Below are 20526 nucleotides of genomic sequence, written 5' to 3' on the forward strand. Positions count from 1 at the left end.
CGGCCCGCGCCCGCACTCGGGGCCCTGCAGGCAGCTCAGGGGCCGGCTCAGGGCCTGCGCCAGCTCGGCCGCGCCGGCACCGGGGCCCGGGCCCTCGCCCGCCGCCGCCATGGCGCCGTTGCCAGGGACGCGCGCCCCACCGCGCATGCTCGGCGCCGCTTTACGGCGGCTGGGCCGCGCTCTGCGGGCGGGCGCCGCGCTCCCGCACGGAACTGGGAGGGGGAAGAGGCGTTAAACGTTCAGTGGGTGCCTCGGTGGTGGGTGTAGGGAGAGAGCTGCCCTGCTGGGAGCACGGACACCCGGGGAGGGGATGTGACAGGGCACCAGCGTGCAGAGTTGGCCCTAAAGTCTTGTATGCTGTGCTTTTACACTTGTGCCTCTGAGTAAGGAAGACCTGTCTTAGTGCTCTGGGAAGCTTTTCCCAAAGCTTCCTAGAGAATAGTGATTTTCTCATTCACTCTTTGTAATTCAGTATATACTGACTTGCTGCCTCGCCTGCTAAAGCTCTTGGAGAGGAGCAGCAGAACCACTGGAAGGGGTCCTCTTTCCGTGTCCTTGTTTAATGAGCAACTTTCTTATCGATAGAGGAAGGCAAAGATAGGCAAGTCAAGGAAGTAAAACACAGCTTGGAACAGACCAAAAAGGCATCTGGAGAGGATATGCTGGAAGTAAGCACCAACACAGGGTCACCTGAGTATTCACTAGTGATCATTAGCTTAGAATGCAGTAAATTACAGGGGTGAATTCAAATTAGTCTTTTAAATAAGGTTGTATTTGCCAAGAGTGAGTTTTTACTATCGCTACGTGCTCCTAGCTTTTCAGGAAAGCTGTGGGAATGCCTTGCATTGTAGCCCACGGAGTCCAGGCATCCTAACACTTTCCCCCTGCCCCGTATCCTCCTCTGAATGGGAAAAATCAACGAGATCCAGTGGGAGCGGGATAAAGGGGGAGACAGGGCGAAGGGAGAAGGTCGAGCGCGCAGGGCCGCGCGCTGCTCCGCCGCCATGTCGCGGCGGCGCGGCCGCCATGTCGCGGCCAAGCCGGGCCGCGCCGCTTCCCTCAGGAGGCGGCGGGGAGGCAGCGCCCGCGGCCGCGTGACGGCGGCCGCCCCTTCCTGCCGGGCCGCCGCTTCGTGCGGGAGCTGCGGGCGCCAAGGGGCCGCGCGGCGACCCCGGCGCGGCCAGAGAGGCAGCGGCGGCAGCGAGGGGAGGAGGCGGCTGCACCGCGGATCCCTGAGCGCCGTTTGCTTCATTCCTTCCCTCCTTCCGTGCATCGAGAGGCCGCCGCTGCTCTGCCGGCTCCCCAGACGCAGGTATTTATCCGGTACCCGCCTCCCCCTCGGCCCCCCGAGGCGAGCCCGCTCCCCTCCGCCGCTTGGGCGGCCCGCGCTCCCTCCCCGCCGCGGCCGCCGCTCAGCCGGGCGCGGAGCCCGGCCAGGCACCGTCCGCCGCCGCGGGGACACCCTGGGGAGCCCCCAGCCTGGGGGAACCGGGAGCAGCAGCAGCAGTAGCGGGGGGATCTCCCCGGGCCGCCCGCGGGATGCGGGGTCTCCCCCGGCCGTCCCGCCGTGTGGCCGGCGCTCGAGACCCGCAGCGCGGGGAGCGCGTCCCGGGGCCGCCCTGACGGGGAAGGAGGCAGGAGCCTTGGGCCGCCCGAAATGACCGCGGTAAAACTTCCCCGCACGGAAAATCTTTCCGTTCCTGGTGAAAGGGAGCCAGCCTGCAGCCGCAGAGGGAAATGCAAGGCTTTGAACTATCATTTAGCGCCCATCTCTGATGCGCAGGGTTTTGTGTAATTAATCGATTGTGCTGTTATTTCCAAAGGTTGATGAGTGTCTAGGGATGGAAATGCTCCATTTGCTCATCTTCCTGTGCTCATTGTGTAAAGATGACACAGTTCTGTAGTTCCATGTTTGAATCCCAAAATGTTAAAATGATCTGATGTCTCTCAAAGAGCCAACTAACGCTATTAAAATAACGCGTTTCTTTAAGTTCCTTGACAGCAGTTTTGAGAATTGTCTTATTTCTCATTCTCTCTCCTTTTTTTTTTCTTTTCATTCTTCACCATTTTCTTACCGAGGTTTGTTTTCTGTTTACAAGCCTGAAGATGGCTGCTGCTTCTTCCTGCAATGTGGAAGAAGACGAGAGCCTGAAAGGATGTGAACTTTATGTTCAGAAGCACAACATCCAGCAGATCTTGAAAGAGTGCATTGTAAACCTTTGCATAGCAAAGCCAGACCGACCCATGAAATTCCTCAGAGAACACTTTGAAAAATTAGAAAAGGTTAGTGATTTTCCAGATGACTGAAAATTTTGAAGTATTACACGGAGAAAATGATTCTTAAAGACTTTGAATATGGTATGTTTTTCTTTAAATTAGCAAGCAAACTACTTTTTAAAAGCAGAGTTTCTCAGGAAAAAAAACATTTTTATTGCTGAAGTGTACTATAATATTGGTTATTATATGGTATCTTGTGCATAACACAAGGATCATAATCTGTCATTAGACTGCATTTGTTAAAAACAACCAGAAGAGTTAAAAGCATATTTTGCATTATGGTACATAGTGTCATAATTATTATGATGTTATGATACATAATGAGCACTATTCTACAGGAAGAAACTGATTGCAGGAAGAAAAGATGCCGTTTCCTTTTCAATGTCAGGTGATGCAGTTTTCCCTTGTCCCAGGTTCTGAAAACCACTGTCACAGTTTACCACTTGGTTTTATTAGCCTTACCTCTCTGTGTTGCATATCCCAGGTTCCTCCAATGAGAGCGATTTGGACAGACTTCATGTGCCATAATTGTCTTAAAAAGCAGTATAGGGGAGAAAATATGTTTTAAAACGTTTTCTGCCCATTCCTCACCAAAATGTAGTGGTGTCTTTTTTTGAAATGAGCTGTACATGAACATGTTGCATGGCCCAAATGTGCTCTGGGGACAGGATTCCCCAGAGGTGTAAATATTGTGCATGGGGCTGCAATTTATTAGTTACACATGTCCTCTGTGACTGATAGACTAAGTCTAAACAGAGATTTTATTCACATGCTAAGAGCAGAATTGTAAAGGAAGCATCTGAAGTTTGGTTAAAATTCAGATCAGTTTAAGACCTGAGTTTCATGTAGTTTGAGTATTTTTCTTTTAAAGTTAGAATTTTGTAAGGATAGAACATGAACAATAATAGTTAGCTAATGCTACATGAAGATGATATACTGCAGGTGCTATTGGTATTTTGTACACCTCGTTGCTTTTCAGATACATTTTTATATAGGATAGCGTAGGCCAAATTTATTTAAGTAGGAAAATGCAAACATTATATTCGGGTGGAGTCTCAGAAAGGAAATCCCGTTTTCAGTGAGTATGATTTGTAGTCAGTGAGTTTTCATAGGCAACTTGCAGAATCAAGATTTAATTGCTCAAATGTGGGGGATTCCTCCATTTTGATTGGCTTATAAAGGTAGAAGAAATAAAGATAGAAAAATTACAGGTAAAGTGTTACATTTTTCAGCTATATTGAGTCTGAGAAACTTTCCTTGGTGTCCATTTATTTAGTATGTTGATCATGTAATCAAAGGTGGAGTTGTCTTGCCAAGGTAAGCTATACCTCTGAAAAGAGCTATACCTCAGAAAAATGATCCATTAATAAAGAGTAAAACTAATGAAGAAAATAACACAAAAAAGGAATAAGGAGCAGAAACTTAGAGCATATCTTTAGGCATTACTTAGTCTTTTGCTTAAGTTATTTTGCATATACAGTATTTTGGTGCAGTGGCTGAACCAGGTTGTCTGCTCTACCTTTTGGTCTTAGTACTCACCTCTGTTCTCTTTTCCCACGCACATAAAAGAATAGTGGTGCTTTCCTGTGCTATTGAATAATATCATGGATTGCTGTGGACTGGCAGTGGTTTTATGGATTCATGCTGATGCCGCAATCTCGAGGTGCCATCCAGAAAGTTTTAAAAAATGTTGACTTTACTGGTTGTAATTAAAGAGAGCAAAATGAGATGTTTTGGGTAGCTCCACCTCATGACATGAGACAGTATTGCACATAGACCTCATCTGCAGAAAAATCAAGTCATGTTTATTACAGCTTTGCTCTAAGCCAGGAAGTTAGTGTTCATTCACAACTAGCTAAGTATAGTGTAGAGCCAAAGCTATTTGAATATCAGGCTTTTCTGAAAAAAAAGTCTCTTACAGTAATTACATTTTATCAGAAAAAGACAGTTTTCAATCAGTAACAATCAGTGACTGTAATGTGTGTGCCTTCTGGAGTAAGTATAATTCTTTCCTTTAAGATAAGCTAGGGAGAATTGCAGTTTGGAAGAGAACCTACAGAGAAAAAGCTATCTAAAAACTGCATTTAACATGCCAGTATGATAAAGATAGATATAGAAATATTTTTCATATTATTTAAAGCCTGAAAGGCAGCTGTGTGGTGTCTGTTCTGTGGTCAGAAATATTGCTATGTGTGAACGTACCTGAGCTACCTGAGATGCTGATAACAGGAAGCACCAGCTGCTCTTGCTGGGTGACCATAGTTTTGAAAAACAATGAAAAGAAAGCAAGTTTTCCTAAAAAAAATAGTTACAATTGAAACCTTGCTCGTAAGAGCTTGGGTAGACACCTTTGAGAGTCATTGAACTTCCTCTTTGCTTTGTATGTCCCCAAGTGGATATAGTTTTCCACTTCTTAGAGTTCAAAACTGACACAAAAAAAGGGGTGCAGTGATGGAATTTGAAGGCAATTCATTAACTTTCTTCCCTGAGTCTGTCTAGATGTAGTCTTAGTTTCTCGTTTCAAGTTATCATGTTTTGCACTCATCAGCATGTTTATTCACATGTTAATCTTTAAGTATATAAGTGGCTTTAAATAAACAGCTCCATGCTTAGCTTTAACATATGAAAGAAGTGCCTTGTCAAATTGGTGTAAATTTAAAAGTCAAACTGGATCAGTCACTATCTAATGAAAAAAAGTCACTAAACCATAATCAGCTTTGAGAAATCTTGTTTAAAACCATGTATCTCTTGAGAGGAACAGTCTGTTATGTTAGGCCCAAATCAATTCATGAACAGTGCTTGCATTTCTCTCTTTCAGAAGTGGCCTGCGGTTGTATTAACACTTGCTTTGTTCAGGATCTTGCTATTAATATATTATTTGAAGTGAAAACCTATTTCTATTAGAACCTATTTGATTTCCTAATAGAAAAGTGGTAATTTGAGTATCATATTGATAGCAGAAATATTTGTATGCCCCTGTGTAAAGCTATAGAATACCACTTGTGTAATTTGTGTAGTTTAGTCACCTTACTTCAGAGATAGAACAGATATATAGAAGGATGACAGAGCTGCTGTGCAAGGAGAGACTAGATCAACTGAGACTATTTATAAAAAAAGAAAAAGAGCATTAATGGAATGTGGGTAGAGATGTGCAAAAACAGGGAATAATTTACTCCCTTTGTCTTTTGGCCACAACCTGTTGAAATCAATAGACTTCAATCAAAAAGGAACCATGGAGAAAAAAAAAAAGGGGGAGCATGAAGAAGGTGCGTTCAGGTGCATTAGATTTGCAGAGCTCCCTTTTACTCTGCATAGTAGTGGGTCCTCTGCTGAGGTCTGGGACTCCATGACTCCCTGCCTGACAGCCTGTGTTGGAGCTGTACCCCAAGGGCTGTGTGGGCTTCGGTTGTTGAGCTGCTGATCTGTAACTCTCAGGGAAGTTGTCCTGCCAGCTCCTATTCACCGGGAACTGAGGAAGTTAGCTCTGGGAGACTGGGAAACTTCCTCTGTATATGCCTTAATTTTGATGTATTGAAAGTTACGATAAAATATTTAATGTGCTTGTTGCATCCCACCCAAAGGTTAGGCTGAAACCCAGATTTCTGTGTGAGCAAGCAACTCAAGCTACTCCTTAGCCCTGATAACACTATATCAGTCAAAGCACTTGTAACACATGGCAGAAGTTATTTTGGGTTTTGAAAACAACTGTCTTCCCTATAACAATGAAATGTGAGTGGAGAGGAGGAGGAGGAGGATAGATAACAAAAGAGAAGATTTTTACTTTCTTTCTTAGAATAGAGAATCAATGGAATAGATTATTTTCAAGGAGTGGGAAAGGTAGAGATGTTTTAAAGCCAAATTTACACTCTGAAGTGACGTAGGGAACATATCCTTGCCTTCAAAAGCACTTTTGATTGAAGGATATCACCATGTTTCTAAACTTTAAGGAAGCCTCCACAATAGAAGTATTTTGAGGAGCAAAATGGCATATGAGCACTAATGATTCCCCGTTTGCTGATAAGCTTAAATATTATCTGTATCTTCCTATCCTTTCATAGTCTGTTTCTGCCTCTTATATGTAATACATCTCACTGAGCTGGGTGAAGTTTCCTCAGTATTAAGGTACCACTGTGTTACAAGGCTGGGATAAAAATATATACAGGCAGTTTTGGCATTATATATGTGCAGTGATTAAAATCTGTGAAGCAACTTAGGTGTTCTGATTGTTGAAAAAGACAGTGTCATGTTTTCGTCTTTTAGTTTATATTTATCTAGTAGATACAGAGCTTTCCTGTGGGCGTTTTTATTTTTCTGTTGCAAGATAGGAATATATACGTTGTTATTTGGTTTGTATTTTAAAAACTAGAAGTGCTGGCTACATTTAATTATACAAGCTTTTAAGTATCAAAAATATGGTCTGTTTTTTGTAACATAGCTTTACTTTATATTGAGGCGTATGTAAAAGTAGGGAAGAGGTGGTGCTGGGTTGAGGTCCTGCAAGATGCTGAAGGCAAAGACAGGATGTGTTAACATGTTGCAGGAGGTGAAAAGAGGCTGGTCAAGGGATTAAAGAATGCCAGTGATACAGTCTGAGCTGCAGAAGAATAAGTAGATTTTTGGCAAGAAACTTTTGCCTACATTTGAAATTTGGAATGAGCTGATTTATAGCGAGGCAGCAGAGGCCACTAGTAAATAATTGAAGCAGAAGATAACTGTGAAATGGGTAAATAACAGCAGGAGGTGGGTGAGGATGTTAAATATATTTCTTAGGGATGCTGTAGGAAAGAAAAAAAATATTTAACATCCAGAAGACAGTGGAACAATAGATGAAATTGTGTAAAAAGTCTGAGGTTACAAGCCTAAATGATCAAAAAGATAGTAGAGTTGTCTACTGTGACAAAGAAAAGACTGGAGAAGGCATTAAGACCTCCCAGATTTTTCTCATTTTCAGTGATGGGGTTGGTCAGTTTTGTGCTTCCAGCAAAGTGGAATGGTTTTCCTTTGGCCTTTAGTTGTTATAATTCATACTGTCAGTTTCTAGTATTGTGTCTATAGTCTGTGAGCGTTGGGATGGTGTTTCAAGCCTTCTTAGGTTGAAAGTGTCTCCTCTGGGTCAATTTCGGTGCAAAGAGAGAGTGCTTTTTCGTTATGTGAATATGAGCTACACTGTGCATCTTCCTGGTTATTTATCTTCATGGATAAATAGAAAGTAGATTTCAGACCTGTCAGTCAGCAAACTTAATGAGTGTGCTTGTAAAGAAGTAGAAAATGTTTCATTTAATGTGCACTTTTTTGTTGTGACTTTCTTGAATACAGGGAATAAATTGTAGTCATCTGGGTCAGGGAGTGTGTTATTGAGCTGTGCTGTGTCAGGAACTGTAAAGTCAAAATCTTGCCACTTATTGTGGCTGCTTCAGTTGCAGTGTTTGTGCTCATTAAGACAAATGAAAATGTTAATTGGGAAAGGAGGTGACTCCATAGCATCCTGTTAATAAATAAAATAAAAAATATTTTATTTGAGGTGAAGATGGTACATCTCTTTTTCCCTTTTGGAATATGGCTCGCTTGCCATACCCATTGGAGTCAGCCAGGTCATTCCAGTTTCCAGACCGTCTCCCACAGAGCCTACAGGGAAGACTTGTTTACAGCTTTGACTTTACCTAACTCTCTGATCCATTGCAACATGATTTTAATAGAAGTAGGACTAGATTATTTACGTATAAGATTATGTATAATTATGTTACAGCAGTGTTGGTTTGGGCTGTGTTGGTGTGAAGGAAAGCATGAGCTTCTCACTGGGATTTCACAGTTATCTCTTCAAAATGTGTGTATATTGGTAGGAGTGCCTCATTTTAAGGTGGACATGAGTAGGAAATGGGATTTCTGTGTCACTGCGAATAATTGGTGCCATCTGAATAGAGAGGGAGAAGGCTCGTTGTCATGGCAGCAGGAGATGGTGAGGTGTTTACTTGAGAGCGAGTTCTGCCCAAGCGTTCACATCAAGCCAGGCCTGAAGACCCATGTTTGAAGGACTGTTCTTAAGAGAGCCTGTTCCTCCTTTAAAATGTTTGCTGTTTTTCCCTGGATATATGGAAGAAGACTTTTTGAAAGCATAGCTTGGAGTGTAGCGTATGCTTTTATTTGGTAGTAATTCCCAGTAATGGGAAACCTACCTAGACTACAAATAACTGCATATGGAAAAGCCAGTCAACTATCTGCTGTTTTATATAAAAGGAGTTTGTAGTGAAGAGACTTCCTTTTAAAATGAATCACATGGTAACTTACTTTTATAATCTTTTAATATCTTTTCAGCTTTAAAAGATACTTGGTTTAAGAGCATGCTTTGTGATATTAATTTTATCTCACTGAGCTTTCCTTCTTGTATAAGTCTGTGCCGGGGTAGAAGAGATTATGAATTCTTGGGAATTGCTTTTTACGTGGTGTGTATTGAAAAAATAAAGTGTATGTTTGATATTCAAATGAGGAAAGCTGTTTTCTCAGAGTAAATATACTGTATATAAAAAGAACTGTTTGAGTGCAAAATGACATTAAATAGATGCTCGACTGCTTCTTTTAGTAGTTATCTTTTAGTATACTTTCAACTGCTTGCTGTCCAGAAAGGTCATCATTACCTAACTCAGCATTATAAAGAAAGTGCATGTGGTTGTATTAACTTCTGTTAGACTGTCAAAGAGCTGCATGAGCTGAAATGTCCGGTAATATTGTTTGCATTTCTTCACTCATGGATTTGGTTTTGATGTGCAGGTAGTAAATATAATGAAAACAGATTATTTTAAATAGTTATATTTCTGCAAGTGCATAATGGTAATTAAGGAGGCTAGAGGCAGTCGGATAGGAGTTGCATGAGGGAGAAGTTGATCAGTATTTAAGCAGGACTTGCAGTTTTTACACAATAGGAAAATCCAGTTGAGTCATTTTTCACATACCCAGTGCTGTTCATTGAAATTTAAATTAGAAAGGAAGACGTTTCAGTAAGGATTTAATACATCTGAAATCAGCTTTGCTTTCTGCTGTACAGCAGCTAGTCCAACTGTGTTGTGGTCCAGGGGTTGCACTATAGTAGTTCTCAGTTAAAAACAATATTGGTGGTAGACAGAATTTGGCACTTTGAGGCAGGTCAAGACCTTGAAAAAACAAATCTTTAGTCAGCACTCTAAGCTATCTACCTATGTTTATCTCTTAAATATTTCAGTAGTCTTTTAACCAAAAGAAGAATATGCAAGTTGTTACTTAGAATTATGCAGCATAGGAAATACCATCTTCTTACTGTTTCAACCAGCAATAACAGGTCAAAGATTGTTGTGAAAGGCTCCTTAAGTTAACAGGCAATGTCAGTGATGGTGCAAAACGCAAAATAAGACCAGAAAAGACAAGTAACATTACTGGATTTGTCAGATATTTGTAAACCTCAATGGCAAAACATATATTCATCATCTGTTTTTCTCACAAGCTTAAAAATTGAGAACCTGTGCCAATTTTTTGTACCACACTTTTCTAGTGTCGTACCTGATGAGTTATAGTTAACTCATTTCCTGTGTCAATAAGACCAACTGGCTGTGTTGGTAATTTGCCACATGTCTAGCACTGATAGTCCCTCATCCTTCCTCCTTCACTGGCTTCATTTGTTAGCTCAAATTGTTAAGTCTTATCATAAATTGGTTGCATAAGGCTGCAGCCAGCCTCTGGTGTCACTGCCCAAAGGATGCTGATTTTATTGGGTCTGGGGGCCTCAGGAATACATTTCCTTGCACGTAACCTGCAACTCAACTGGTCTGAATTCTCTTAGAAGCATTAGGCTTTACCAATAGTCAGATAATGGCTGTCTATATTAATCTTGAGGCTGTTTGAGAGTGAGGGAATGCAGACAAATTAGTGAGCTTAGGCTGTCCAGTTTGTGTCCCTACAGTGATCCTGTCTTCCCTGCACATCTGCTTCAGTTTCCTGTGTCAGACAATCTGGAGACTGATGAGTTCAGCAGGACCAAAGAAGGCCAAATGGAATAGGGTAGGAGGACACTGAAGAAATAGCAAAGAGGTAGTAATGTGGAAAGGTGTGGGCAGGATGCTAAGGTGTGAAAAGACAGGCCTTGTGTGGTTTGACCATGAGGTATGAGTGACATAATGGGAACTGGAGTCATGTGTGCTCTTCCTAGAGTCCTTGGAAGCTGGGGAATAGACTAGGGACCTCTGACATAAATTTCTGCTTGCAAAGCCACATGCCTATGAAGCCACTAATGCTGGTATTTTGGTATATATGGTAAAGCCACTAATGGTGTATATAGTAAAGCCACTAATGCTGGTATTATGGTATATGGTGTATATATATAACTTGTGGATTTTATGCATGAAAATATTGTAGTCATGAGTAATTTTGTTTCAGATCTTCAGATAAGGTCAGTTAATTCAGTTTATGAATTGACTGCATGTCTTGTAACTCTGACATCCTTTCTGTAGGATTTTCTGTCCTGTTTCCTGCTAATCTCCTCAGAGATTTCCCTTCTTACTATATCTTCTGTTCCATGAGTGTAGAATTTGGAGAGTAACCTGTCTATTGACCAGCTGGTATTAAGCCAGACATCATCTTTCTTAGTCTTCTGGCACCTGCCTTGGATCTGTTTTGCTTGAAAGTTGTTCCATTGATTTGTAAATGTGCTAAATGGCAGAAATTCTGGAGCAGGGAGCATCTTTGTTCTCTCTGGTGATAGTAAGTCTGCAAAGCTGAGCAAGAAGAAACATATCTGATGTATTGACCTGTGATTGCTGGTATGTTCTCTGTACGAAAGGCCCAGATAGGTACAAAGTCAGTTCCTCTTACTCTGCAGTGCTCAAAGCTTTCAAAAGCCGACCGAGAAAATCACAGCTGTGGTGTTGGAGAGCAAGCAAAATGAGCCCTGTTCTTTTCCCTGCTCAGCCAGGGGTAACTGCAATGGATGTCTGCAGTTTAAAACACATTGTTTACTTTTACATGCAAGAAAGAAATGGCCAGAGGGTTTGTACCTGTACATGGATTGTATTTGGGATTAATCCTTCCTATTGCTCATGTCAAATATTTAATTTTATTTGATGTGTATGCATGAGTAAGTTGACAAATAGTCATCCAGGTGTAGAAATTAAAGGATTGCTGAGGGTCATAAAAAAGGAGCATATTAAGTGTGTCCTGGAAGTTAGGTGTGTAAGTAAGGGCTCCTTCACTGTCTCTTTGCCTTGCAGGAAGAATGCAAACAAATACTGGCTCGGCAGAAATCCAGTTCCCAGTCTGATTCTCATGATGACGAGATTTCTCCTCCTCCTCCCAACCCGGTGGTGAAGGCCCGGCGCAGGAGAGGGGGGGTCAGCGCGGAGGTCTACACAGAGGAGGATGCAGTTTCTTACGTTAGAAAGGTAACGTGTTGCTGCGTGTCCCATTCTCAGGTTTGCAAGGCAACAAGGTGACTCGCTTGTGTTTTGTTCATTGTTTGGCATGCTTGGAGTCATGGGCCGGCCTCTAGGATTGTGCCCTTGTGCCAGCATATCCAGAGCATGATCATTTCCTTCAGGCTAATGTTCCTTTTCTGCCTCCTTTTTCTTCCTGCTGCATTTCCTGCTTTTCCCCAAAAAGTAATTTCTAGCTCAAATTTTCTCCTAACTTAGGTCATTCAAAACCATTACTGAACAGTTTTGTATATTTAAGCCATTCTTTTTTTCCCTAGACAAATATTATTCTTTCTTTAGTTTAAAAAAATAGGTTGCTTTTCCGACTGTTTGAAGAGGGGATGGATATGAAAAAGGGTTCTCTCAGTTTGGGAGATTTGAAAGGAGACCACCTAGCTGCCAGTACCTACTAATAATTTCTCCTTGAACTGTCAGTGGTATTTTATGGATATTCTTCTCCCCATTCCCCAAGGATCTTGTATTTTCAAGAGGTACAAAGAAATACAATCAGACATGTAATATCCCTCTCTTTTTTTTTTTTTTTTCCCATTTTTTTTTTCTCCCTTCAGGTTATTCCAAAGGACTACAAAACTATGACTGCTCTGGCCAAGGCCATCTCCAAGAACGTGCTTTTTGCTCATCTTGATGACAATGAACGAAGGTATGAGGTGTTTGATGGTTTAAATAATCTTGTGGCTTGACCTAGAGACAAGAAATTGTATTAAATTTTAATTCAGAAAGCTGCTCATAACTACTCTCATTCATGTGTTTGAGTCATGCTAGATGTCCCCCTCAACACTTAAGATAGAGTGTAGAATCAGAAGCTTAAAAAAATAGTACTTAACTGGTTAAAGGAATCTCATCTCGGCACTATTTGTAGTTATTGCTGAGAAGTCAAATAAGACAAGTCAAGTACTGGTAGAGAGGGAAACAAAAAGCATAATACTTCTAAAGGGGTAAAGGAGAATTGGAGATAATTCTCTTGTTTTGCTCATTGAAAAACTTCTGGAACAAACAAATTATGTTTAGGCATATGAAGGAGACCAAGGAGCTCAGTAACAGAACTTTCAGCAAACTTGAAAATGTCTTTCTACAGCAGAAGAGCAAAACTTGCAGATGAGGAATGTGTAATGGAGGCCAAACAACTTGTCTTTAGTGAGGTTTTTGACATTAGGTTTATGACAATTAGTAAACGATCTAGGGAAATATGATTTGAATGAAACCACTGTGGAATCTGTGCAAAACTGTTTGGATAGTTGTACACAAGAAACTGGCAGTGGTCTGTTGTTATAATGGAAAGACATTAAGGTGGTGTTTGTTTTGGGTCTGTTTTTTTTTATTATTTTTAGTAATGGTCTCAACGGTAGCATAGAATGTGATTGTTGAATTTGTAGATGACAAAAAGTTGAGAATATTGGGAGGAGACAAGAATTCAGAATTATGTTGACAATTTGGAGACATGATCTAGTAAAAATAGGATGGATTGTTGCTGCGCCGAGCACAGAGAGCTATACTTAGGCAGGAAGAACACTTGTATAACTATAAGAAACAACAGTTTTGATGGTTATTTGAAAAAGGATGCAGAGTTTATTGTGGTTCGTGGTCTGAGTGTTAGTCACTAATGTCAATCTGTTGTGAAAAAGGCTAATGTTTTACTGGGGTGACTAAACAGAAGAACATGCAAGACATGAGAAATGATTTTTCCTTTCTGGCTGGCTCTGGAAAGATTTCAGCTGGAACACAGTGTCCTATTTGAGGCATTGCACTTCAAGAAAAAACAGCTGGAGGAAGTTCAGAAAAGAGCAAAGGGAATGATAACAGATCTAAATAACATGACTTCTGAAGAAAGAGTGGGATTGGTTGGCCTGCAAAAGGAAAGTCAAGAGCAGAGGGACATGGTAACAACTTATAATTGTGTATGAATAATGGTAAATGAAAAGAAATGGAATAATCTGCTCTCTGTGCCAAGGTTGAGTAGGGCAAAGAACAACAAATTTAAATGCTCTGAGAGTCAAGGAAGGAAGAGCTCTCTCAATACTTAGATAGCTTGTGGAATCCACCACTTGAAGGCTTTGAGAAAAGATGAGACAATTCTGAGAATGATATAAGCAGCATTGGTCCTGCCTTGCAGCAGAGGGGTGCTGGTGTGCTGAGGTTTTTTCCAGCCCTGCTTTTTTGGGTTTCTGTGATTACAAAGAGCAAAATTTTTGTCTACACTGACATCTTATTAGTGGCCTAACATCAGCTATATAATCCTTCAGTGGGGCTGTTCATATGCTTTTAGTCAAGCACATTCTGAAGCATGCACGTTTTGCTCCCTCATGTGGGCATTTACACAGTCTAATTACTTTGAAATCCTAATTATTATGATATCCCATTAACATGCAGATTACTGGAGTAATTAGAAGGATATTAACATCACACTTTTTTCCGGCTTTTCCACCCACAACAGAATTCTTACACAGCACTGCTCTAAATTGTGTCTATACCATTGTGATGTTAATATGACAAGCAAGGGAAGAATAGCTTGTCCTTGGTGGAGAAGGGACATTTCAGTAATATGTCATCAAATATTTCGGTAATATATCATCAAAGCAGGGTGAGAGAGAAAGGGAAGAAGAAATACTTTCTTCTGTGCTGCGTTGCCTGTGCATCACAGGTGTAAGGGGCTCTGCAGCATTCCCCCTGTCTCGTTTATCTCCATCAGTCATATATTGGGTTATGGACGTGTGAGGGAAGGGAGAGGATGTGTCCCCTGTGTGCTGTAGAAGGGATGCAGGTTACTTGCTTTTGTGGCCCTCAGTTGCTGGGCCACGTGTCTGCCACCTCTGCTGTGGAAAGCTTTGGAAGCCTCTCAGTTTCTGGCTTCTTTATACCTTTTAGCTTTATACCGTCTTCTCCTTGCTCCAGGATATGTCTAAGTGCCCCATTTAACCCTGACAACAAGCAGAGCAAGCTGTTTAACCACACTGGAAGGAAAAAGGAACACGCAGAAAAACACAGGCATCCTGCTTTTGCAGGCGGACTTACAGTGAGCAAAGAAATTCTCAGATCTTACTAAACTCACTCCTGACATCAAGCTGCAGACCTTTGTCTGGACTTGTTTGGCAGCTAGGTGGAAGAGAGCGCTGTGATCGCTTCCAGTTGCCATCTGGTTGGTGCAGATACATAGTTCAGCAAAAAATTCGTGCATTTGGTGTTCTCTATGTGCTGTCTTGATGGAATGGTTGAAAACCTGATGAGAGTAGCTTATTTTCTGTGCTGCATTATTTTCTGTGCTGCAGAAAAGAATAAAATAATAATAATAAAATAATAATTTTCTGTGCTGCAGAAAATAATAAAAGAATTTTCTTTTAAGCCTATGTTTCTACCTCATGTAATTTCATGGTGTACTATTCTTTAAGATATAGACAATATTCAGGTGGGGTAAGGATGGACTAGCAGAGCTTAATTCCGCATTTATAATGGATGCCATTTATAATGGATTCTCTTCTCTGAAAAGATGCTTGCATGGCTGTGTAGTTCATGACACTTACATTGCATTTCTGCCTGATGGTTGTAAACATCCTTATGTCTGGCAAAAGCACTTATTTATCAAGGTAATGTGTGCAATACATTATTTCCATGTCAGATATTTCATAATGTTGATTAACTGGATAAGAGGTCGTGCTAAAGCTCAAGTAAATGAGTATCTGTTTGCAGCGGTGTTTGCAGTAGTTAAATTCAAGTTTACATTCAATCTTATTTTGGATAACATCTTTTCATGGTACCATGCTCAAAAAAGATGTGCCATTTATCATGCACTCATTCAGAATTTGATGTAAAATTATGCAGAAAAAGACCATGAAAGAGAAGGTGTGACTTTGGTACTTAAAATTACAGAGTTACTTACTCTACCACACAACTACTATCACAGTGTTCTTCTTGAGACTACTTATAGTGTAAAGGATAACGCAGCTCTCTCAAGGGATGCAGAAGTTGACTGTATTCTGTTTGGGACTTGGTATTGATTTGAATATTGACTAAAGTCTGGAGCAACATCCTGTTTTTCTCAAAGCAGTGGCATAGTGCCCACGGTCTTGAGTGGAAATGTGCTTTTAACTCTAAAAGGGCAGTTCTCACTGGCAAAATGAAGGATGCGTGGCTTTTTTTGCATACAGGCATCTGATGTATGTTTTATGTGCATCTTTAACTACTGCTGGTCTGGGCCCATATATGATGACCTCAGAATCTCCAATTTATATGTGTGTCGCAGACTCATTACCCAATATTTTTTTGAATTTGAGAGAAATACAGCAAAAAGTTAGAAGCAGTACCAGACCTTCACAAAACCCCTTTGTTGCTCTGCTTTAGTAGGTGTCCTTTAACTTTGACTATATATTAGAATAACACACATCTAACAAAAGCACTGGGCTGTATTGCAAAAATTTCGTGAAAACAGTCATGGGGTGACATCTAACATGTGAGATCTGAGAGCTGTGGGGGGAGAGGGTTATTTGGGGAGTGAAGGGCTAAATAGCTTACATATAGCTTGAAGAGTTGCAGAGAGCACATTGAAATGTGTCAGTGTGTCTTTCCTATAGGCTTGTCCTCGTTTTTTCCCTTGTTATTTGTCCAAACTCAGTAACTTGTTATGGAAGCCTCCTGGCTGGGGTTATGTACACATACTTGGATTGGGTTTGCTTCCCTAGCTGGGGAATGTGGTGAAGTTTTTGTGGCCCTGCTGCCTTGTTTCAGGCTTCCATGCATCTGTTTTGCAGTTGAGATGTATCTAATGCCCAGGAGTTGAGCTTGATTTTGGTAATTCCGCCATGCTACACATGCACACGCTATACAGGCCTGTGTGCTCTAACTCTTTCTTCTCCTGTCCCTGACCCCACATGGCAACTTAGTTCCCTTGATGTAATTTTGTGTCTCTTTCACTTCATGACTTCACTCAAAAACTCTTAGAGACTGTTTGGAGAGTTTCATTAGTTGGGAAGTGAAGCGTGTTGGTTAAACTCCCATGTAAGGGCGGAAAAGTTTTTTGGAAAAGTGTAGTGGTGTGGAAGCATCATGCAGATGCTATGGAGGTGAGGATCAACAGTTTTCCAAGGTAGAGAGTACCCTAAAACCCTGCTAATTAAAATCACTGCAAGATTGGCCACTTTGTGCCTGCTTGGTCCTGACCTGATGCTCTGAGAAACCTCATTTACATGTGCACAGTCCTTCAAAACAGATTGTCTTGGGCCAGCCCTGAAGGAGATGCTTGCAGTGCAGAACAACAAGTGGTTCAGATGACAGTGCTGTGCAGGATGTGTGCTCGGAGGAACTAGCAATTGTTCTGCAGTCCGTTCAAGGATGAGCAGCCTTGAGAGAACATGTCAGTGGCCCTGGACCTACACCCAGGTAAGATGTTTTTGTGCTGTCTTTCATTATCTTGGGCAAAAATGTAATGGCAGCTTTAATTGTGAGGGATTTTTGCGTTATAAACATCAGGTTAGTTTTTATAGATTATGTCCCTTGCAACAAATTGTCTTTAAGTTCAGTTGGGTTTGAAAACCACCTTGTTTCTCACCGCTCCCTTCATTCCACCTGTGATCCTGCATGAAAGCCCAATACAAAATAAGCAAATACAGATTCTCCCCCCAGTGAAAAGAATTCAAAGATGAAATTACAGAATTGATGGATATTTCATAAAGTTCATCTTCCTCTGTAATGTGTTCCTCCAAAATGTTGCTGGGAAGTTTTGATGTTAATAACCTTCAAATGTTGTCTATGGTGGCCAGTGCTATAGACTCAAATGACTGAACAAAGTGAAGGTCCCTGCTGATCTCCCTTCTGCTGCTTCCAACGTGATCTCAGGGTTCAGATCCAGCAGTGTTCCTAGCAGACCTCATTCTGAAGCCTGCTAGAGTTCACAAAAACTTTTACCCTTTTAATATGTGATGCTTGAGAATACAACATGTAGGAGAAATTAGCAAGGCAGGGGTACATTGTATTGATGCCCTCTTTACAGCTTTGTTTTGTTTGTTCAGCAGGCAATGAGTGATTTCTATCTGTACAGTGATAGAATTACACCCTTAGCTTTGCAATGTTTTATTTCCTGTCCCAGTCTTGGAATTCCAGCAGATTATCAGCCTAAGGCTTCCTGATTGTGAAATGGTGTGTAAAGTCAGAACTAGTGACAGGGGGCTAGTCTGATTGTTCTGATTTCTTCTAACCTGGCAGTGTATCTAGCAAGAACTTTTTATCATTTCAGCATGCAATACTGGACACATGCATTTGTCTTTACTGTGATGTTGAATAATAAGGGAGAAAGAGCAAAAAAGAGATTTGTGCATTTTTTTCCCCCTCTGTGGCTAAAAATAAACATTTTTTCATCATTTCACTGACAGAATGTCCAGTCTGTACCAGACAGAAGCAGCTGCAGAGAGCTCTGACCCGAAGGGGGTTGCTGAGAAGGTTCCAAGGTGACCTGCTGCAGGAACAGGAACTGGACCCACAGTTGGCAGTAGCCAAGAAGGAAGAGAAAGAAGTTTAACTCGAGCATGACCAGTGGGTGAGAGAGCAGGACTGAGTGCAGCAGGACTGTCGGTCATGACTCCAGGTCATCACCAGGGCCTGCCACCTCTGCTGTCAGTCATGAGCATGAGTCATGTCAGTCATGATCTTGCAGGCCCTGTTTGGAAGCCTGGCAGATTCCTAACCACACTGAACCACTAGAATGGGTAGCTATCCACTGTGTGTTATATATAAACCCTATGTAAAACTTGTTTGTCCAGCAGTAAGGGGACTAGGTGAACTCTTAAAATGGGATTCTGGTAGTTTCGATACTCCACAGTTAATATTTAAGTTAATAGCACAATTTTTGTGATAATTTATTCTTCATTACTCATGTATAGATGGCTGCAGTGACCACAGTAACTTTCAAGATGTATTATGTATTTTATTACTTAGATTAATAATAAATCTTTTTTTCAGCAGTATATTGGTGTGAAAGTGCTTTAGAAAGAAGAATTATGAAACTGTTTAGTGCTTTTACTAAAATATTGTAGTCTTTAGTAAAGTTGCAAAAAAGCCAGCAACAACAAATGAACGCAACAAACTGATGCAATTGTTACAGCAATACACAGCATTGCATTTATGCAGGTGTTGCCTACATGATAAAGGCATGAGGAAAAACGGATATTCTTTATTTTCTTTGCCTTTTGGGGCCCAACGTGTTGATTTCAATTGTGTACTGGGCATAGACCAATCAAGAGTTACACCCGAAGAAAAATTTTTACCCTTCTCCGAGCGTTATTCCAACCACAATGGAGGAAACACGCAACAAACATACTGTGCCTAGAACTGGAAACAAGACGTCTTAATAGTCGTATAGATATTGCCTTCCTGTTAGCATTTTAGAAAAAAACATATTTTGCTACCTTACTACAAATATATTTTAATTAACCTGTGCTCTTCAACAGGGTCTGCAGGTCAGGTTGTTTTGTAAGCCATGGTTGGTGGCTAAGTGGAGTCCTACAGAAGTTCTATAAATAGATGTGTGTTATTTGAAAGACATTAGGGACCAAAGTCAGATTTCCTAGGCACTGAGACACAGTTACGTTCAAAACACAGTAACATTCTCAAAAATGCACTAAGAGTTGCCATGTGGGTGAAATGAATAATCACTGGCTTGTATTCCTTGAAGACAAAACTAGCAGAGTTAGGCTTAAATTTTACAAATTGAATGTAAACTGGACGTGGAATTAATTTCTACTGGTAAGATAGCATAAATAGATTGTAGAATGTTTAGAACAGATTGGAGAGATCTCTCTCAACAGAGTAGAGCTAATCCTCTGTTTGGATTTTGAAAACAGCAGGCTGTAATTTTTGGATCCTCAGTGGGTGGAGATATTAGTATATTCTTCTATGTTTACAAAAATATTTTATATAATTGAAGGTTTATTACTACTTTCCACATCTGCTGTCTCAGGTGAATGAATCTCATCATCGGCGTCTTCCTTTGCAGGCCAGATTTCTCACATTGCTGCCCGTCTTTGTTATCTTTCTCAGCCGCCTTCAGTTGGTCCACCTCTTTCTAATTTGTTTATATTTTTCACAGCGACAGGATATTATTGACTCCTGCTTAGCATGGGGTCGTTGTAGCCGTTGGATTCTTTTCTGCAGAAATATTACCTTAGCTGTTGGTTTTCACTGTGTGTTTTTTTTTAAACTGTTGGTTATTCCTACCCAATTTTAACACCTGTGCCTTTATTGAAAGTGAATATATTTTCTCAGACCATTTCTTCACTTTGTAATTGTTCCTTATCCTGTTTTCTAAAGACTTTCCAGCTCCTTTGCTAGGTATTGTCTTTGGATTCAGAAAATGTACTTTTTCTATCATCCAGGTCATTAATGACTTGGGTGCTTGTTCAGTGTGGGCATAATCTAACATGAGTGGCTTTCCATAGCTGAGAGTTGAGTTTTAGTTATTGGCCTGTTGATCTCACATTAAAATATTTCTGAAACTTGTGGTGATTAGTGAATTTCAAGGTTATTATTACTGCTATAAGCTTTATTTACTTCTTCATAATACCACTTTTTATTAAAACACTGGCTATAGGCCAGCTGGAAAGCTTCATGTATTTGCAAGAAACCTAAACCGGCCCCATTCAGGAGCAAGATATTTAACAAACAGGATGCCACAGCTATGACATATTCATTACACATCCTGTATTGCCCTTGTATTTATAACTTGACTCTTTTGTTTAAAAAAAAAAAAAAATAGATCTATATTCTGTGTGTGATTTGTGCCCACGGTGATGCAGAACAGTCCAGGAAAACTTCCCTT

General features: G+C 40.9%; 2 protein-coding genes across 2 annotated transcripts in view; one reads left to right on the forward strand and one right to left on the reverse strand.

Annotated features, from left to right (window-relative positions):
- Positions 1-111, reverse strand: part of DNAAF5 (dynein axonemal assembly factor 5) — a 24109-nt gene extending 23998 nt beyond the window's left edge. Inside the window, 1 exon segment of the mRNA XM_026053931.1 lies at positions 1-111. Within this exon segment, the coding sequence (XP_025909716.1) occupies positions 1-111 (111 nt within the window).
- Positions 112-1188: 1077 nt separating this feature from the next.
- The window catches only part of PRKAR1B (protein kinase cAMP-dependent type I regulatory subunit beta), an 87341-nt gene continuing 68003 nt past the window's right edge, over positions 1189-20526 (forward strand). The window contains exons 1-4 of the mRNA XM_026053961.1: positions 1189-1312; positions 2100-2283; positions 11508-11678; positions 12278-12369. Of these exons, the coding sequence (XP_025909746.1) occupies positions 2107-2283; positions 11508-11678; positions 12278-12369 (440 nt within the window). The 5' untranslated portion in view covers positions 1189-1312; positions 2100-2106. The remainder of the gene's footprint in view (positions 1313-2099; positions 2284-11507; positions 11679-12277; positions 12370-20526) is intronic.

Source organism: Nothoprocta perdicaria, unplaced genomic scaffold (assembly GCF_003342845.1).
Source record: "Nothoprocta perdicaria isolate Ctin4 unplaced genomic scaffold, notPer1 scaffold_12, whole genome shotgun sequence".
NCBI lineage: Eukaryota > Metazoa > Chordata > Aves > Tinamiformes > Tinamidae > Nothoprocta > Nothoprocta perdicaria.